The 19645-nt window shown below is 43.5% G+C and overlaps 1 protein-coding gene and 1 long non-coding RNA gene across 6 annotated transcripts; both read left to right on the top strand.

The window, feature by feature from the left end:
- The first annotated feature begins 749 nt into the window (after window positions 1-749).
- rgs14b (regulator of G protein signaling 14b) lies at window positions 750-11197 on the top strand. Of its 5 annotated transcripts, none has more exons than XM_056440019.1 (15): window positions 750-869; window positions 5068-5089; window positions 5238-5389; window positions 5523-5615; window positions 6167-6310; window positions 6407-6580; window positions 6681-6762; window positions 6859-6962; window positions 7100-7318; window positions 7514-7590; window positions 7873-7999; window positions 8369-8450; window positions 9210-9253; window positions 9806-9884; window positions 10157-11197. In XM_056440019.1, the coding sequence occupies exons 1-15, from the start codon at window positions 750-752 to the stop codon at window positions 10408-10410; spliced, it is 1773 nt and encodes a 590-aa protein (XP_056295994.1). In that variant the 3' UTR covers window positions 10411-11197. The 5 variants fall into 5 exon arrangements, with proteins under 5 accessions (XP_056295994.1, XP_056295998.1, XP_056295997.1 ...); XM_056440023.1 differs by having other exon boundaries at window positions 10194-10298; XM_056440022.1 differs by lacking the exon at window positions 750-869 and adding an exon at window positions 1586-1675 and having other exon boundaries at window positions 5523-5540.
- Window positions 11198-11933: 736 nt separating this feature from the next.
- On the top strand, window positions 11934-18995 carry LOC130210032 (uncharacterized). The gene is made up of 5 exons (XR_008834758.1): window positions 11934-12049; window positions 17078-17175; window positions 17255-17332; window positions 17448-17501; window positions 18137-18995. It is a non-coding gene; the product is annotated as an uncharacterized LOC130210032 (long non-coding RNA).
- The last annotated feature ends 650 nt before the right edge of the window (window positions 18996-19645 follow it).

Below are 19645 nucleotides of genomic sequence, written 5' to 3'. Positions count from 1 at the left end.
CTATCGATTACATCAGCCAGTGCCAAACAGGCAACTGCTGTTTAGTGTTTAGTGTTGAGTGAGGCAACCAGCACCACATTTCACCACTTTAGGAGAAACAGAGAGAGAGAGACGTGCAGTTCTTTTGACTGCTCGAGTGTTCATCGATGCCACCATCTTTATGTTTTCATTTCGTTTGACTGTTTCCTATGGAAGCCCGTTTCCGCCACTGTGAAAAAAAAATTAACATCCTGTAAGTCATAATTATGAGATACTATCTCATAATTATGACTTAACTATCTCATAATTTCGACTTACTATCTCATAATTATGAGATAGTATCTCATAATTATGACTTACAGGATCTTAATTTTTGTATCACAGTGGCGGAAACGGGCTTCCATAGTTTCCCTCTACACTTTGTGTGTAAGATAAACTGCGTTGCAAGTAAAGGATGTTTTACCACTGTGTCGTACACACAAGTATATGTTGAATATGTACTTTCACATTACTTCTCAAAAGATGCACATAGCTTTAACCAATTTGCAAAAACGCGTTGAAACAAAAGTGGACCGGAAATTTGTTGAGACGTGGAAGCTAATTGATAATATGTCGCAGGTGCGCTTCTCCTGGGGTCCCCAGCTAGTACTGCGCATGTCAGGATTCAACAACTAGGTAACGATGAGATTGCAGCTGGTAATTAACCTCTTAATGTTGACTTGCAGCGCGTTCATCTCTCTCTTCTGAGCTGTGCGATTGTTTTCCTGAAGATGTTCGCTTTCAGAGGACTTTATCACAGATTCTCCCGCCTGGCAAAAGTTTCTGCAAAACAGCAATTGAGGAAATATGACAACTATTGCGCCACAGTCACTGGCGTCATGGACAAGAAGGTAAGACAATCAGCGCGCGCACGCAAACAGTGTTTGGCAATAGAGAATGTGTATAATTTGATGGTTGGAATATTTTACCATTTGATTGAATTGCTTGTAGCAGAATATTGCGTCTGTACTGAGGAACTCCTGGTGCTCTGTGTACCCCAAAAGTCATTCTTTATATATATATATATATATATAGGCCCTATATATACAAAATTGACCAATTGAATGTGTTTTAAAAGAAAATACCTATTTATTGTTTGAGATGTAAAGTTACGCTTACAGCTTGTAGAAGTTCAGTGATGTTTGGAGAATAGCCTACTTATTTAAATGTCTATCTTAACTTGGTGAATATCAAACCGTCTCGATTTTGTAGTTATGCCAACATCTTACTAACTTCCAACTACAATAAAACGTCAGGGACCCAAATTAAAAGTGACATTCTGAAAAACTAAAATGTGCTGTCTCGATTGTATAACGGTTGTAACTGTGTCAAGTAACTTGACATCAAAAAGTAAGCGAGTGCGTTTGTCTCGTATGTTCCCACATCATCGTGTTTCTCAAGATGTAGGCGGAGAGCAGTTTGATCACAGTAACTATACTTCCTCTTTTGTGGCTCGTTGCTATGGCAAGACTTCCCTCACGGGCAGGAAGTGAAATGATGACCTCAAATGATGATTTTTAGTGTGAAGAGAGTGCATCATGTTGGGTGGAGCACTTTATTGTGTGCCCTGACGGTGTGCCGTCACGTCTTGTCGTCTGGTGTCTGAGCCGTCATGGCGAAGAACTGCAATGCTTTAGGGAATCCTGCTGGCCACATGGTGAGTAATCTTCTATTCAGGACACTTTCTTTTCGTGGTACAGCTTTTCTTTGGAGCCAGTGGTCTGTGGGAAGAAGGCTTTATCGGCCCTTGCATAGAGGAATTGCAAGACTGAATGTTCCTTGTCATGATTTGATAAATAGGAATGTCATCTTGCAAAATGTCTACATCTCTACTATTGTAACGACTGAGTGCGGTGGAGCAGTTTCTTGTTTGCTTGTATTGTCCGTCTTAACTCCTCAGAAGGGAACAGCGTGTAGCTACTGTCAATGGATCAGGCCTCGAGTCGGAAGCGAATACGCTTGCCAAGCTGTCATCACGTTTCTTTAATTGGTTTGTGTGTCAAGGAAATGTAGCTCTGTGTATTTTGAGTGCTTGTAAATGTGCCTCTAGTTGTGATGCATCAGACTCCAAAGGGTTTGCAGTTTCCTAATCCTCGGCTATTTCTCCTCTGACTGTGTGTGCGAGAACGAGCAGTGCTCAAGCACGACTGATGAGTTGTTTTCATTGCAGACTGTATTTGTGGGCACCGACACGTCGTGTTTTTGGAGCCAGAGTTTGAGCAGTGAAGAAAGTGTAGAGGTGGAGCGCCACCTGCAGAAACTGCCAGCCGATATCCACCTTATATGGGCAGAGTTTATCAGATGCCAAGAGCTGTTGTCTTTGAGTTGTTGTGAAACACTTTCTTTTTGCCAACCCTAAAATGATCATGATGCAGTACATCTTGTTTTTTCACCGCCTACTTCCACACAGGAGATGGGCCTCGGTCACTTGGTACTAACCTGGTTCTCCGAGGAATTTTCAGTCTCATTAGTGGATTCTAAGTTTCCCAAAATCATCTCACTCACATTAAGACTTGCACCTTTCTGTGTGCTCAATAGTTTGATGTGGATACCTATTTATAGGTTAATTGTCAAGATGGTTTAGCCATCCTCAAGAGGTGATTCACATTTTAAGATGTTTCATAAAACTACCCCGAAGCTTAAAATGATCAGGGAAATTGAAGTCTGTCATTCCTACGCATGCAGCTTTATTTATAGTAGAAACCAAAGCATTCAAAAATGTCATCAATATACAATAAAGAAGATATTACGATGAATGAAAAATAAAAGTAAGAATTACCACAACAAACCAGCAGAAGTGACTTGATTTAGCAGCTCTATGAATATAAACTTGTGAACCAAGATATTTGTAAATTTCTAAAATGTTTTTTTATAAACGGGCAGATAATCCCATTTGATGTGCTCAATTCCAGTGGAAATATCACCCTTCAGATCGCTTTTGTCCATTTAAAGATTATATTGTATTGATTGTAAAATGTTGAATGCACCTCCTGTAGTTCCCGTCGTCTTGTATTTACCCAAAGGACATTCAGAGTGTGTGTGTAACTGTTAAAGATGACAATGTTTAAACCTTTACACATGTAGTGTACACTGCAGGTTGCAACTCACTGGACTAAACTCCAGAGATGGACAGACACTTTCACACCTGAGCAGTCTGAGATCATGTGAATAAACCGGAGCAGAGGAAACCAGGACAGAACGGCCTCTGCATTAAAACCAAGAACCCCGAAATACTTTTTCAGCATTACCAGATTTTTGAGTAGGGGTCTTTAACTTAAAACTGACGGTTGACCTGCGTATCTTATTTTTTCTTCTGAAATGCCTCCTTAGTGTTTTTTAATCAACATCTAGGTACATTGACACTCGAGTATGCATGTACAGGAGTCGGCTCGGAGTCGTGTGCGACATAGGTCAGAATTTCTTGACTATAATGATTCATTATTTTTCCTTATTTGTATTTTTTTATTTATTAGTTGTGTTTCTTCTCATTTTTCACTTTACGTTGTCTGTTTGCTCTACCTTCCTGTCACTTTATGCAGTACTACTGCAAACAGAACAACACACACACAAAAATACTTGTTCGCTGATCCCTGTCGCTATATTGTGCACATTCTCTAAAAAAGTATATAAAAAAAATAAAAATATGTATATATACATATTATTTATAGATTTTATATTTATATAGATTTTATAAATATGTATATATATACTGTATATGAGCATTATGTTAGATAAATAAATAAATATATATTGCGAAAAAAAAAAAAAATTCTTGACTAACTGTGAAAGTGCTCAAATGGAAACAGAACTTTTTTACAAGATGTGAATTTGGTGCGTTCTAAAAGCTGAATGAGAGCCTTTGTCATCAGTGTCACAACCACTTCCTGTGAAACGGTTTGACTCGTTGCACTAAGTAGTTGCACAGAAGAAGGCAAAGAGCACGCCGCTGGTGTTCACATCTCACTTCCTAAATGTATGCGCCTCTGTGTGCGAGTACGCGTGTCTAGCTTCTGTATTAACACTATTTGTAGTATTGTAAAGATGTTATTGTTTGTTCTGTGCGCTACTTTTAACCCTCCTGTTACCTTCACATTTACTAACATATTTTACCCTCGGGGTCAATTTGACCCCAGCAATTAAAACCTCCAGAAAATTATTAGAATGAATATTGTTTCCCAAGTTTAAGTGTGAGGTACTTTATGTTTGTTTGTTGACTACCTAAATAGCCCTTTAAATATATAAAAAAGTTGATATTTCGTACACTACCGTTCAAAAGTTTGGGATCACTTAGAAATGACTAATTTTCAAAGAAAGGCACTTTTTTTCAATAAAGATAACATTAAATTAATCAGAAATACACTCTACATTGTTAATGTGGTAAATGACTATTCTAGGTGGAATCATCTGGTTTCTAATGAAATATCTCCATAGGTGTATAGAGGCCCTTTTCCATCAACTATCACTCCAGTGTTCTAATGGTACATTGTGTTTGCTAATCGCCTTAGAAGACTAATGTCTGATTATAAAACCCGTGCAAATATGTTAGCACAGCTGAAAACAGTTATGATGGTGATATAAGCTATACAACTGGCCTTCCTTTGAGCTTGAAGTTTGTAGAACAAAATTAATACTTCAAATATTAATCATTATTTCTAACCTTGTCAATGTCTTGACTATATTTTATATTCATTTGATAAATAAAAGTGTGATTTTTCATCGAAGACACGAAATTGTCTGGGTGACCCCAAACTTTTGAACGGTAGTGTATATGTTTGGCACAGTGAAAAACAGCCTGCGGTCAAATTGACCCCAAAGAACACCGACATTAAACATTGAATGGGGTCAAATTGACCCTAAAGGTAACGGGAGGGTTAAGTGCAGCTGCAGGAGAATTAAAATGCCTTTTCGGTATCCCTTTTTGATTTTGTGACAAGTGAATGTTTGAATTCTAACCATCGTAGTCCATGGCAGCCTGACTGTAGTATTCCCCCTGATCAGATATTTAGTTGTGGGTCGTTCCCGACCTTATCGCTCTCTCTCCATTCACAGAGCCAGGCCGTGTCAGAAGGAGGTGAGCATGAAACGCCAGCGTGCACGTTGACGATCCTGTACATCTCGCATTTCTCCGAACTGAAACATGTCTGCGCACGACAGGAGAACGTATCTCGTTTCTCGTTCATGCTCTTCTCTTGTGATAAATGGGTGTGTTTGTGTTGTAGAGTTGAACATGTCTGCACGGGGCTGTGGAGGCAGCAGCTGCAGCCTTCCAGGGACTCCGGGCGGCGAGGGCGGCCCAGCCCCCAGTGTGCTGAGCTGGGCCGTCTCCTTTGAGAGGCTCCTGGAGGACCCCTTCGGAGTCCGCCAGTTTACGGTGAGACGCGGGAAACGCACACGGGGTTGTGGTTTTGATGTCCAGGAATACATCTAGTGTGGCTGTTTTCCAGCAAGCGTTCTCAAGGCCTCCCATCTGTGTTCATACATGGCGTACGTGTCTGTGTCCACAGTCCTTCTTGATGTCTGAGGTGAGTGCGGAGAACATTTTATTCTGGCAAGCTTGTGAAAGATTCAGGAAGATCCCGACCAGCTCCTTGGACGAGGTATGGCAGCAATTTTTTTTTACTGCTTTCCACGGTGAATCATCTCACACCTATCATTTGTGATATTAATCTGTACAACACTATTTTCTAATAAATAAATACTCTTTATTAGAATGCTAAAACAACCTCTTTTAGTCGTTGTTGACCAGACGTTGCTTTTGTTGAATGAAAACGACACCAATTGACAATGACATCTCCTGCGCGACAGAGAGATGCATGAAGAGTGGCTGTAGGGTAGTACAACACATTGAAAGCAGTGCGACCGACAACGAATATAGCTTCATCATTAAATTCAATTTTGATGACTGACTGAGGCTGTCTAATCTTTTTGAGATGTTTCCCTTTTGTACTGTTCAAACTGAGAAGTTTAAAAGCTGTTGAACTGTTTTGTACCTTCCAGGCAGACTTGGTGTTTGTTTAATTGAACTCAGTTAAATACTCATAAGATCCAAAAGAAAATTGGTGTTTGAATCTATTCTGCTTAAAATATGCCTTTAGTTCATCTCTAATCTTCAGGAGGCTTCAGTCTGATGGAGCTGTTGTGTTCCCAGATGAAAGCAGCCGCTCTCTCCATCTACAACACCTACCTGTCCGACAGCGCTCCCTACTCGGTCAACATTGACGACACGGCCAAGACGGAGGAGAAGGACCTGGAGCAGCCGACACTCGACATGTTCAACAAGGCCCAAGCACAGGTCGGTTTGGAGTCCACACTCTCATTGTGTCTCAGCAAGACAGTGATTAATTGTTGCCGTGTGTACAACTGTCCCCCCACCGCCCCTGTGTGACAGATATTTAAACTGATGAAGATGGACAGCTACAGGCGCTTTGTGCGCTCCCCTCTCTACCACAGCTGTACTTTGGGACTCGTAGGAGGTAAACTTGTGCCTCAGCTCTCTACGGAGCCGGGCCGCGGTGGGTCCTGGGAGGACGTGGCCATCAGGAGCCCCTTAAGTGACAAGAAGGTAGAGTGACATGGAGGACATGGACAGGACATGGAAAAACAAACCATAATAGCTGTTTTAAATTTTTACATTTCATTTATTTGATCCCCGTCTCCAACAGAATAAGAAGTCGGACTCCAACATCTTGCCAGGTGAGAAGACTGCCTTGGAAAAACAAGGACAGAAAAGAGGATCCTGGGGAGGTAGTGGCAGATCTTGTGCTCCTAAGTTCTGCTTTGATCTACATCCTGTGACTGTCTCTCACAAGTCGTCTTCATTTCCTTCATTGATAACAATAGATGCATCCGACAACCACAGCTCAGGCTCCCACAAAGAGTCCCGTGTGTCTGTCAAATCGAGCAGCAGCGGTGTGGGGATCGGCTCCCTCTACAGACAGATAGAGGTTGGTGCAAGAGGGCACACATGGATGACCAAATACTGTATTCCAGAAGACAAAATTTGACTTTAAGTGCCTCACTCTATTGGTTTGAAGTATATGTTTCACTCTCGGCTGTTATTTCCTCTCCATCTGTGGCATAGAATGGGAGACCGAGTCTCCGATCTCCAGAGCAGGGTGGCGGCGGCGGAGGTCTGATGGGGATGGAGGGGGGCTACTGCTGTGTCTACCTGCCCGATGGCAGTGCCTCGCTGGCCCCCACGCGTCATGGCCAACCCATCAAAGACATGCTGGCTAGCCTATGTGAAAAGAGAGGCTTCCCGCTGAAGGATGTCATCATCTACCTGCAGGGCAACGACAAGGTGAGGACTTGGCTGCTCCGTCTGCCGCACCAGCTTTGAATCACAGCGTTGTTTTGCAACAGGTGGCATGAGAAAGATGACTTTCCTCTTCCGGTGTTAATATTCTCCCAACCGCTCGCTACCTCTTAGTTTCTGAACGTATCCCCAGTCGTCTCTGAAAGTCGCCTCTCTGGTGCACCTGTGCTCTCTCTGCAGCAACCCTTATCGCTGGAGCAGGACTGCGCCGTCCTGAGGGACCAGCAGGTCTCTCTGGAGCTCAGGGTGATGTTTGCGTGAGTCACTTCCTGTTTGTCCCTTTTTTCTTCGTCACCCTTAGCGGGCTCTCACACACTCGTCTCCACCACTGCATGCAACTTCTCACCCCATCAGAGGGAAGTCCTTTTGTTCACACCAGACACAGATTGGTCATCGCGTGCATTGATTACATTTTTGGTTTGTATCATTTGGTGGCTGCCTTTTATGTGTTTAGTTTAGTTAGATTAATGCTGCTCTATTGCTGTCCAACTGTATTTATCGTGTGTGAACGAGATTTTTGAAATGCATGTGTGTTTCAGGCTGGAGATTGCCTCAACTGGTAAGACGGTGGGGATCATGGTGAAGTCCAGTAAGACGCTGCATGACGCGCTCACTGCGGTGCTGCAGAAACATCACCTCAAGCCACAAGACGCCGTGGTCACCATGGTGAGTGTCTGCATGTCTGAATGAAACTATATCATGGAGAAAGTCTTTTTCAGCTAAGTAAATCATTGATAAAACCTTCCCTTAATTGTCGAATCACCAAACTGAGTACTCGCCTCTACTTTTAAAAGCAGTAGACTTGTCTTACATTTTAAAATGTACTTGTCTTTCCCGTCTGCCTCTCCTTCTTCCAGCAGCCGCTGCTAAGCAATCACTCGCACATTACCAATTATGTTAATATCTATTAGATCTGTAATTTTAAATTGAAAATGTTATGCGTTTCAGGATTTGGTTATTGGAATAAGTGACGAGGATTATGGCATCTTTGTAATTCATGAATGTGTATAATTCTTAGTTCCTTGCTCCTTTCAGGTTGGAAGCGATGAGCCTTTGAACATGAGCGTCACGGTGTTCAGACTGGCCAATAAGACGCTCCGGCTGGACATAACAAAAGGTTAATACATGTGACCTTTTTTTTTTTTAGAACCCAATTTTTTACTTTAACGGGGATGTGGGCATAATCTATTAATGAGTACACTGCTCCTCCAAGAGCACCAGCAGCCACAGGATGAAAAGAAAAGCAACCTATTGGCCCACGAGGAGACGAAATGGGTTTTCGATGATGTGGGTGACACGTTGGGGATGCTGCGTGTGTGTGTGTGCGTGCGTGTGTGTTCGTTTTCTCTTCTGTTGTCTGAACTGGCTGTGCCTTCTTACTCACCTAATTGTTTCCTAATGGATCTTGGTTCTCACTTGCTCTTATCTGGGCCCGAGGAGAGTCTTTTCACCGTCCACTTTAACGCCCCAGTTTTTCTGCATCGCTGGCTGCATGTTCTGTTTTCTTTGCGCATCGCTCTCTCTCTGCGTCTTTGTTCATTTCTGTGAGGTTAAAATGTCTGAGTCCATTTGCTTTGTTGAGTGCTGTGCCACTTTGAGTTGGCTCGGCTCATTTCCCACTGTGAGGAGAGCAGAACCAACGCCACTTTACATCAGTGCTCCCTAACTCGGCCCCATTCAGTGCATTTAGGACGAGGGGAATGGATTGAAGCAGAGGTTTTTTTTCTGAGAAGGACCAGTTTAATTCTTTTCAAGAATATTTTATTTATCTTATGTCAATATTTTACAGTTTGGGTCTGTATAGTATTTTAAGCAGCCGACAGACTGGAAGTGAAAGCACTATTAGAAAATAAATGTCTTTCATGTGGTTGAACAGGAAGAGACCCGACGAACAGTTCTGCTGCAGCCACACCCACACAGGTGAGGCACGTAAATAAACTGCTAAACATAAACAAATACAAACTTCCTCTTTCCAAAACTGAAATGCATACAAGGCGAGCTGCTGTGATCTAGTTATCTAAATAAGAATATAATGAAGACCATGGCTATGCGTGAACAAGAGTCATTTTAGAAAACCTTGGTGGCAACCTATATTATTATTCAGAATATAATTAACACATATTTGTCTTAAAAAAAAAAAATCTTGTATAGAATAGATGCATTATTTTAATGTTTGTATAGGGTAGAATATTGTTTACATCAATGAAATGCGATTAATTGAATTGTGGGATTTCTAGCAGAAATTAAAGTACTTACTATGGACACTTTCTTCCAACCCATTTTGTAAAATTCACACTTTAACAAATGCAATGTAAATATTGTGCTCTAGAGTAAAAGGGAAGCTGTTTGGGACACAGCCCAAGGCATCGATCTCATAAAGAGTTATTCCTTTTAGTGAATATTAAAAGGATTTAAAACCTGTGAAGCTATATTGTGTGCATTGATGATGCCTGAAACTGGTTTTGGTAACAGTCGGAAGCAGTGAATGCAGATGGGGGGGAAACCCAAGCCAAGACTCAGCCCAAGGACAGTAAAAAACAGGAAATGGAGGGTAAGACATCTCTGTAGTATCTTGTTGGGTTGACATGACGCTACATTCATATGTAATTGATGGAACATTTAGTCCGTAAAGCCCACTCCTAGTATCATTGCCAGTGGTGTGGTCATGAATTAATATTTACACTGTTTTTCAAAAAAAGTTGTTGGCGGACTACAAACTATAAAATGTAAATACTGGAGACAAATTTAAAATGGAAGAGTGTTATTTAAACGATGTCAGAATGTCCTTGATATTGTGTGTGTGTGTGTGTGTGTGTGTGTCAGGGTTACTGGACTTGCTCACGAGGGCTCAATGCTGCAGGGTTGATGACCAGCGAGGCCTTTTGACCAAAGAGCAGCTGGAGGTCCCTCTGTTCCTGAAGCTGGCCTCAGACCGGGCCCAGGACACAAAGCCAGACAAACCCAGTACAACCAGCTCTCCCAATGCAGACTCCAGGGAGACGTCAAGCCCAGCTGGCGCAGCGGAGGAAACACCCGACTCGGCTGACTCCAAAGACGTCAGGGAAACGGCAGTTTGAAAGACTTTTCTGTGCGTGTTGGATGGACAAAGACACAATAAGAAACTACAAGAAACATCTCTCAATGTCACGAGAGCATTCACGTCAAAAGACAGTGAGAATGAGTCAAGCACTTTTTATGATTGTTTACAAAGAAGCTCTGAGACCGATGTGCTATCATCTCTGCTATTGATAATGTGCCTGTCAAGGCAATATGTAAAGAAGAAAGATCATTGCAAGCATATATGGTGTCATTTTAAAACACTACTTATGTTAAGGAAAACTTGCTATGAATTATTTAATGTAGCCAACATTTTGAAAATAAGTTGTTAGCTCAACATTTAAGTCCTGAAGCCCGATTAGTTTGCCTTAGTGTTCCCGGATGTTTTTACTGGACAGTTTGAAGTTCACGTTGCTTTACTTTGTCACAATCTCACATTGCAGTCATGCTTTTCTTTGAGCACACGTTTCTGCAAAGGACGGCCAGAAGGGGTTTTGAGGTGTATTGCACAATTGTTTTGTTTTTTTACTCTTACTGAGATGAGTTTAATATTTTTAATTACTTATTTTAATTTGTGTGCTTAATTACTGTGTTCAAATGTTGTGCATGTGGTACTTTATGCCTTTTTTTGTTTGCTGCGATGGCACTTTGAGAAGCCCTGGTCAAGTCCTGGTATTCTGTCCCCTTAAGGTCCAGATTATGATTTAGTAATGTGAAATTGCAAGAAATGAAATAACTATGTGATCAGCAAAAACTATCCCACAGGGTGTAACCCAACAAATTAAAACATTTTACGCTGAAGGGCAATCCTTTCTATTCGTCTTGTTGTTGTGGCTAAGATGCGTTTGAGCTTTTAGCCTTCTTGTGAGGAATGTTTCTGGATGAATCATTGATGTCAGTTTCTGGCTTGACAAATGCTACGTGATTTGATTTTCTATGTGGATGAGCCCGACCCATCTGCCCCAGTGGACTGGCTGTATGACTCATGCAGTGTAAAACAAGACTGCAGGTCTGTAACTAGCTTTGTTTACATAATTTAGTTCCTTTACGTTGTTCCTGGTAGAGAAACTGCCCTCTAAATGGAGTCTTGTAAAGATGTCATTTTTACACAGTGACGACAGACTATTGCAGCGCTGTGGTTGGCTCGTTATGAAGAGTTGTACCCAATCACACGCGTCAGCCCTCTACAGACTTGTTGCTGGAAGGTGATTTCTAGTTGAGGAGCTCAGGAACACGATTATTGGGTTACATGTGGGTTAAAAAACAAATGAGTCACAGATGGATTCAGCCACGTAGATCATTTCAGCATATTTGATATGTGACGGGACGGCGTTGGGGAGCATCTCATTCGCCCAACTTGATGTGATCGTCCCTGAAGTAAAACACCTGAGACTAAACAATGCAGTGCAAGAAACAATAATGTGCAGCACATTATTGCCGGTTGTCTCCCCCACAGCTTTTGTCTGCCAGACTGAAGACATTAATGACTGTCGCACCTGGCGTTAGTGTGTGCGTGTGCCCTTGAGTGGTGCGTCGGCGGCGCTATGAATGGACAGAAGGGTGTGCTCTCGCTTACAGACACGATAGCAGCAGTGAGATGAGGAGTGCCATCTACTCCACTGCACGTCTGTACTGAGAAGGAATAAGGGAGAAGAAAAGGTGAGTTTCTGAATTTCCCCCAGGCATTTAACTGTCATTTTTTGGGGGTGATCGCTGCATGTAGTTTCATAAGATGTGTCAGCCTATCCTCTCTCTCTCTGTCACTCCCATCATTCATATTTTCATCCTGTCTGTCAGTGCATGTCATTCCCTGATTAAATGTCTTCTGCTGTCTTGAGATAAATCCTTTCATCTCCTTAATCATAGAAAAGCTTACATTGTGCCCGTTTTTCATCCCATCTCTATTTCTTTTTATTTGTTGCTTTTTCGTTACTGCATTGGGATGGATAACAAATGGGCTAAGTATATCTGTGAAGTGTTTATTTTCTGAACTCAATCCTCTGCTAATGGGAGTTCTGAATGTTGCCCACTGTGCCGTTGAGAGTCTAGCAGCGCAATACACAAGTGGTGTAAAACCAAACCTATCCATCAGATAAATGCTTTAGATTACCGTGCACTGGAAGATTCTGCTCTGAGTGAAGAACGGCCACTGTTTGCTGTGTTTAGAAAAACCCCAATAGATTCATTAGCACTGACTCCGTTATCAGGTGAGATGCAGTCGAGCTGCGATTCGATGCCCTCTCCACCGTGGTGTCCTCTCTACTGTGGTGCCCTCTCCACCGTGGTGCCCTCTCCACCGTGGTGCCCTCTCCACCGTGGTGTCCTCTCCACCGTGGTGTCCTCTCTACTGTGTTGTCCTCTCCACCGTGGTGTCCTCTCTACTGTGTTGTCCTCTCCACCGTGGTGTCCTCTCTACTGTGTTGTCCTCTCCACCGTGGTGTCCTCTCTACTGTGGTGTCCTCTCCACCGTGGTGTCCTCTCTACTGTGGTGTCCTCTCCACCGTGGTGTCCTCTCTACTGTGGTGCCCTCTCTACTGTGGTGTCCTCTCTACTGTGGTGTCCTCTCTACTGTGGTGTCCTCTCCACCGTGGTGTCCTCTCTACTGTGTTGTCCTCTCCACCGTGGTGTCCTCTCTACTGTGGTGTCCTCTCTACTGTGGTGCCCTCTCTACTGTGGTGTCCTCTCTACTGTGGTGCCCTCTCTACTGTGGTGTCCTCTCCACCGTGGTGCCCTCTCTACTGTGGTGCCCTCTCTACTTTGGTGCCTTCTCCACCGTGGTGCTCTCTCTACTTTGGTGCCCTCTCCACTGTGGTGCTCTCTCCACCGTGGTGCCCTCTCTACTGTGGTGCCCTCTCTACTGTGGTGTCCTCTCTACTGTGGTGCTCTCTCTACTTTGGTGCCTTCTCCACCGTGGTGCCCTCTCTACTTTGGTGCCCTCTCCACTGTGGTGCTCTCTCTACTGCGGTGCCCTCTCCACCGCGGTGCCCTCTCCACCGCGGTGCCCTCTCCACCGTGGTGCCCTCTCTACTGTGGTGCCCTCTCTACTGTGGTGCCCTCTCTACTGTGGTGCCCTCTCCACCGTGGTGCTCTCTCTACTGTGGTGCCCTCTCTACTGTGGTGCCCTCTCCACCGTGGTGCTCTCTCTACTGTGGTGTCCTCTCTACTGTGGTGTCCTCTCTACTGTGGTGCCCTCTCCACCGTGGTGCTCTCTCTACTGTGGTGCCCTCTCTACTGTGGTGCCCTCTCTACTGTGGTGCCCTCTCTACTGTGGTGCCCTCTCTACTGTGGTGCCCTCTCTACTTTGGTGCCCTCTCCACTGTGGTGCTCTCTCTACTGTGGTGCCCTCTCCACTGTGGTGCTCTCTACTGTGGTGCCCTCCACTGTGGTGCTCTCTCTACTGTGGTGCCCTCTCTACTGTGGTGCCCTCTCTACTGTGGTGCCCTCTCCACCGTGGTGCTCTCTCTACTGTGGTGCCCTCACTACTTTGGTGCCCTCTCTACTTTGGTGCCCTCTCTACTTTGGTGTCCTCTCTACTGTGGTGTCCTCTCTACTGTGGTGTCCTCTCTACTGTGGTGTCCTCTCTACTGTGGTGTCCTCTCTACTGTGGTGCCCTCTCTACTTTGGTGCCCTCTCTACTGTGGTGCCCTCTCTACTTTGGTGCTCTCTCTACTGTGGTGCCCTCTCTACTTTGGTGCTCTCTCTACTGTGGTGCCCTCTCTACTTTGGTGCTCTCTCTACTTTGGTGCTCTCTCTACTTTGGTGCTCTCTACTTTGGTGCCCTCTCTACTTTGGTGTCCTCTCTACTGTGGTGCCCTCTCTACTTTGGTGTCCTCTCTACTTTGGTGCCCTCTCTACTTTGGTGTCCTCTCTACTGTGGTGCCCTCTCCACCGTGGTGCCCTCTCCACCGTGGTGCCCTCACTACTTTGGTGCCCTCTCTACTGTGGTGCCCTCTCTACCTTGGTGCCCTCTCCATCGTGGTGCCCTCTCCACCGTGGTGCCCTCTCCACCGTGGTGCCCTCTCCACCGTGGTGCCCTCAATACTTTGGTGCCCTCAATACTTTGGTGCCCTCTCCACCGTGGTGCTCTCTCTACTGTGGTGCCCTCTCTACTGTGGTGTCCTCTCTACTTTGGTGCCCTCTCCATCTCTATGTGCCTGCATGTGCTCTGACTGTACATCCTCAGCCTGTTAAACGGTACAGATTTGGCGAGGTGACAACGTCAGACCAGGCTTCAGTTCACCTCCTGAACTGAGATTATGGGGATGAGTTGACCCAAAGGAGTGGAAGCTATCTCCAAGGTGTTAATCACCCATTTCACAGCTAAAATGATATTTTCTTTCATTGCTAAGGACTGAATGGACATGATGACTACCTGCTGCAGACACAATCGGATTGCGTCTGCAGAAGGTAGTTATTTGGCTCGACCTTTCAAGAAGACAAGGGGAGTGAATACGTGGATGTTTTCTTTTGTAAACGTTCCTGTTCTCATGAAACCTTTTTAGCTTCCTGTAGAGCTCTAGTTGGGGAGTTAATTAGTGTTGGCCCAACAATCTTGGTCTCTTATGGATTCAAATCTGAAGAACAGATTTTCTTTCAAACACATGTGCTGACAAGGCTAATTGTTTTTGTTAAACTTTGCTACCTCAGAGTCGTCATGCTCCTCTTGCAGTGATGATGAAAGGGTGAACAAAGACAGAGGCAAAATATTCTATTCGCCCATCCTTGCAGAAAAAGTTCTTGAGAAGCTCTTAAGGAAAATGCCCAGGCGTTGCTGTTGTGTGTCCATGTAATAATTTATGAACTTGTGGTTGTACGCATCCTCCCACAAAGTGGCGTAGTGTTTTTGGATGTCCCAACTTGGTTAGCTTGCTCATGTGGACTCGTCGATGGAGAAATATCTCTCAAAGCTGCAGGTCTTTTCTACCTCGGCTACAAAGGAAATGTACTTCAGTCTAGCCCATCCGGTCCTTCATCCCTTTGCCTCGACGACAAACGAGGGATTCCTTGTCTGACCAAAGTGGGACAGACGGAGACGGAGGAAAGCATTGGGGAGAGACGGCGTTAGACAAGCATCGCGGTCATTTCCCTCGGTGAGCTGGTCACAGAGCGCACTCGGGACTTTCTGAAGGCGTGCCCTTCCATCAAGGCTGAGATGATCCTCTATCCCTGAAAGGGCTGAAGCGTAATGCACATTTTAGAGTAAGAGCATGGAGTGCACCAGTCTTTCGTGCCCCTGTGTGAGCCAACTGAACCGACATGCATGTGCATAACAGGCCAGGTGTGGGAGCACTTCACTGGCTCAGTCCCTCGAGTGCAGCTTGTTCAGTGGCAGGTAGGCCTTGTTGAATATTACAGTCCAAGTAGGACTCTGATGCGGTTCCCCATGGCATCACATGTGGCGCTGACGTCAGCCGTCCCAGCGGGTGAATGAGCTCCTGTCGATCAGCTCCCATTCATTCTTCATGAGCCTTGGGCTGAAGGCTTCCTGTAGAGCAGCAGGCGTAACGTTCGTCTACGGTGGAGACAAGTCTGTCAGCTCGGTCACATCAGGAGGCATCCTTCTACGTATTACATAAGTAAAGTATGTTAACCATTAAACAAATGCCAAACGGATATTCCCAAAAGAACAAATTAAATCGTCACGTTTTAGAATAACTTACAAATGTAATAATAACAATATCTTGATCTGCACAAGGACATGATCAACTTACTTGGTGTTTCTTCAGCTTTAAGCAACATCCTTTAGAGCTCAGCCGGCATGCTTTTCTGCTGAGGAAGACCACGTGCTGTAGCTTTAGAAACATCAAGTAAGTGGACCTCGTGGTGAGTTGTCTCTCTTTTGCCCGTTTATTTTGCTTTTAGAATGAGCAACATCAATGAACACCTTAAAACCCTTCGATATCTTACCATGGTATCTCTCCACCATCTAAAGGCCTCAGCAGGATATCAATGCAGGAAACCACCCATTCACTCTGACATGCCAGCAAGTATTTTGATTGATCTGATCTAACTGGTCAGGCACCACAGATCGTTGGAGTATATAAATCTGTCTCAAGCAAATGGACTAAGACCCGGAGGTGTTTTGTCCCCAGCCACCAGGGCTCCAGGCACCAGCTGTGGATCTGGATGGGACTGTTATCGGTGATCAATAATCATTGTGGCCTTTTAGCTATGCCAACATCAGTCTTTGTTTTGCGTGGACAATATTGGACTATATTCCTGGCACCATTTCAAATGGGATCCTAAACGTATGGCTGTGCACTATTTCTACTGTTATAGGACTCGCCTTTCTGTTTTAAAATCTTTAGTTACAGTTTCTGCCAGAAGGATGAAGACCAACACAACTAAAATCATCTACAGGTGAAACTGTAGTGTTTTTGTGTATTTCTTTATAAATTAAAATGAGAAGCAATAATGGGAGCCGCAGTGTTTGACGTTTCAATGTGACAATTGGTACCAACGGTCAAACGCCTGAGGAAAACCACCCATCAGAGTTGGATCCCTGAGTCCGAGCCGCCATCTAGTGACAGAAGTTCAAAACTGCACATTTTCAGCTGGCAGGTTCAGTTTAGCTTTTTCACATTTAATTGTAAATAAAATGATCAGTTTATATCAGGACCCCGACATAATTGTATAATGTATTGCAACCACATGATGCGTAAAGTTCTTCTTGTTCTTCGTCCTTAGTCGTTCCAGTTGTACAACCACAATATTCCAGAGGATATCATCTTATAAGCCCTGAACTTCTGCTGAGAAAGTCAGCCATGGAACCGAAGGCGAATGAGGTGTGTGAAGGCCGGATAGAGAGGAAGCATCACATTGGACAGGACTAGAATGACTCTAATATTGTGTCTCTGTCTCTAGTGTCCCACCATCACGCCTCCTCAGAAGCACATGAAGAGCAGGTCCAAATCTACAGAGGAGATGCAACAGACAAAGAAGGTTGATATCGAGAGGACATTCATACCTCCTGCGGTTTTTATCCCATTTGTTTTAATAGTTGTGTAGTTTTGATAGTCGTCTGACCTAATGGAACTCCTCCTGTCTCACATTACAGTCCTTCTCCTCACAAAAATCTCTCCCGGGCAGACCAGAGCTGGAGAAAGTGAAGGTGAGCTGTGCACACGTTTCTATTTGTATTTTTTTTAAATATTTGAAGTATTGAGATCCTTTTATATAAAATTACTAATTACCACACTATGAAAATACTTCACTCCATTGTGCAGTAGAAAGTTCCCTGTCAGTGTTTAACTCTTATATGTTTCTGGACTAACGTTGCTTTTCACAGCTATAATTGTTTATGGTTGAGCAAACTTATTTGTTAATGTTTGTTTTTATCTACAGAAATGTATCATATTCTATAAGATCATATGTTTTGTGATGATGCATTTTCCATTTTCTCAAACTACAAAGAAGCACTTCATCCAAATCACCACATTTGGAAATACGTGGCTTTCACTGGAAGGAGGAAGATGAACAACTGTAATCTCTAGTGTTCCAAAAACTAAATATAGTGGAGTAAAAAGTACAATATTTACTTCTAAGATGTAATTGAATAGAAGTTGAAAGGGAAATACTTTAGTACCATAAATGTGTACTTGTGTACAGTACACAAGAGTAATTGGTTACATTCCACCACTGTAATGCAGAAGTGTGGTTATGCATTTATTTTTATGTCACTGTTTCAAAGATATGTCATGTTAATGAAGCTGTATTTTTCTATGTGCCTGCCTGTTTTTTGTGTAGGAGTGTCCTGACGGCCCCGCCACGCCCTCGTCCTCCACCGAGGAGCTAAAGTGACAAAGGGAAAGACATTGAATTTAGCCATCAAATTAGTACACAAGGAAACATACACAAATATTATTCAAGATATTTGTGAACTATTTTAGAAAACACACAAGCAATGAATTTATGATTGGTGGAAGGAAACTGTAAAAAACGTGGTACATTGAACACACGCTGAAACGATCCCTTGTAAACCTGTGATGATGCTATGTTGTGGTACCGAGTGTCGTATTCCTACCACGGTGAATGTGTGTGGACAATAAAGTAATGCTGTTGACTAAATCTGTCTCTATTCGCTTTCACGTCAAACATCTGATGCTGCTCTGAGGTGTTCAAACACAGCCGTTACTGTTAAGTATCCTGTATACAACACCCGCCTCACCCGCAAAGCGACCTCGATTGTGAGTGACCCCTGCCACCCCTCACACGGTCTCTTCAGCCTCCTGCCCTCTGGGAGGAGATACCGGAGCCTCCGGGCTCACACCGCCAGGCTGTCCAACAGCTTCATCCACCAGGCTGTCAGGAAGCTGAACTCTCTCCCCATCCTCCCACTCCGTCCTCTCTCAGACTCACATGTCTGAATGCTGCTAGCACAATTTATGTTGTCTATATGTTTACATGTTTCTTACTATTTTTGCACTTTATGTTGTCTATGCACTTTATGTTGTCTATATGTTCACAAGTTTTTTACTATTTTTGCACTCTATGTTGTCTATGTTGCACAATTCACTTTATGTTGGACAGAAGAGAAACGCAATTTCGATCTTCTGTATGTTTGCACATATGGAAAATTGACAAATAAAACTGACTTTGACTTTGACTTTGACTTTTGTATGTGTTGACAGATGAGAGTGACAGCTGTCAAGGGTCCAACAATGCTTTCTGAATCTGCTGACTCACATCTGATGTGGTGTTTGTGTCAGCATATAATGTACTTTAATGTGTGAAGAGTCTCTTAATAAGGGTAAAACCATAACGGCAGCCATTTGGAGATCTTCCCCTTTACAATGATTCAATGTAAAAGCAGAGAAAGGAAAAACAAACAGGTGAGTAATTCAAATGTCCTTCAGCTAAAATGACTAAATAAATAAACCAATCCCAGATAAACCATTGGTTAATACCTGAGGCTATACCATTACATTGACAGAACCAGTAATTATTAAAATACAACTTTTTGACTTTGTATCCCTGTTGGGTCACCAAAACATAAAAGCAGCACAAATGTAAAAGCTTCATTTGGGTTTCAAATGATTTGGCCATAACTATGTGGCTTTCTACTACTCGCAGTTCAAAAAGCCAACTCTGTAGAATGTTATGAGACTCAATCTTTATTTTTTATTTTTAAGATGTTACTTCTGAGATTGAGTCAATTGAAAGCTGTTTTCATTTCTTGATGTGAAGATCTTTACGGACTGCACCAAAGTATTTAAACACGTTTTCTCTCTAGCAACATACCATGTTATGAAATCC

This window comes from Pseudoliparis swirei, chromosome 19 (assembly GCF_029220125.1).
Source record: "Pseudoliparis swirei isolate HS2019 ecotype Mariana Trench chromosome 19, NWPU_hadal_v1, whole genome shotgun sequence".
NCBI classification, from domain to species: Eukaryota; Metazoa; Chordata; class Actinopteri; order Perciformes; family Liparidae; genus Pseudoliparis; species Pseudoliparis swirei.
The sequence above is the reverse complement of the archived record's forward strand: the minus strand, read 5'-3'. Positions and strand labels throughout refer to the sequence as shown.

What these genes read in the sequence shown, in the direction of transcription:
- rgs14b (XM_056440019.1), top strand. Translation starts at nt 750, where the DNA reads ATGTTCGCTTTCAGAGGACTTTATCACAGATTCTCCCGCCTGGCAAAA. An exon ending in GAAAAGAGGATCCTGGGGAG is followed by an intron (nt 6,763 to 6,858) that starts GTAGTGGCAGAT and finishes TGATAACAATAG; the next exon opens with ATGCATCCGACAACCACAGC. An exon ending in CCGGCTGGACATAACAAAAG is followed by an intron (nt 8,451 to 9,209) that starts GTTAATACATGT and finishes GTGGTTGAACAG; the next exon opens with GAAGAGACCCGACGAACAGT.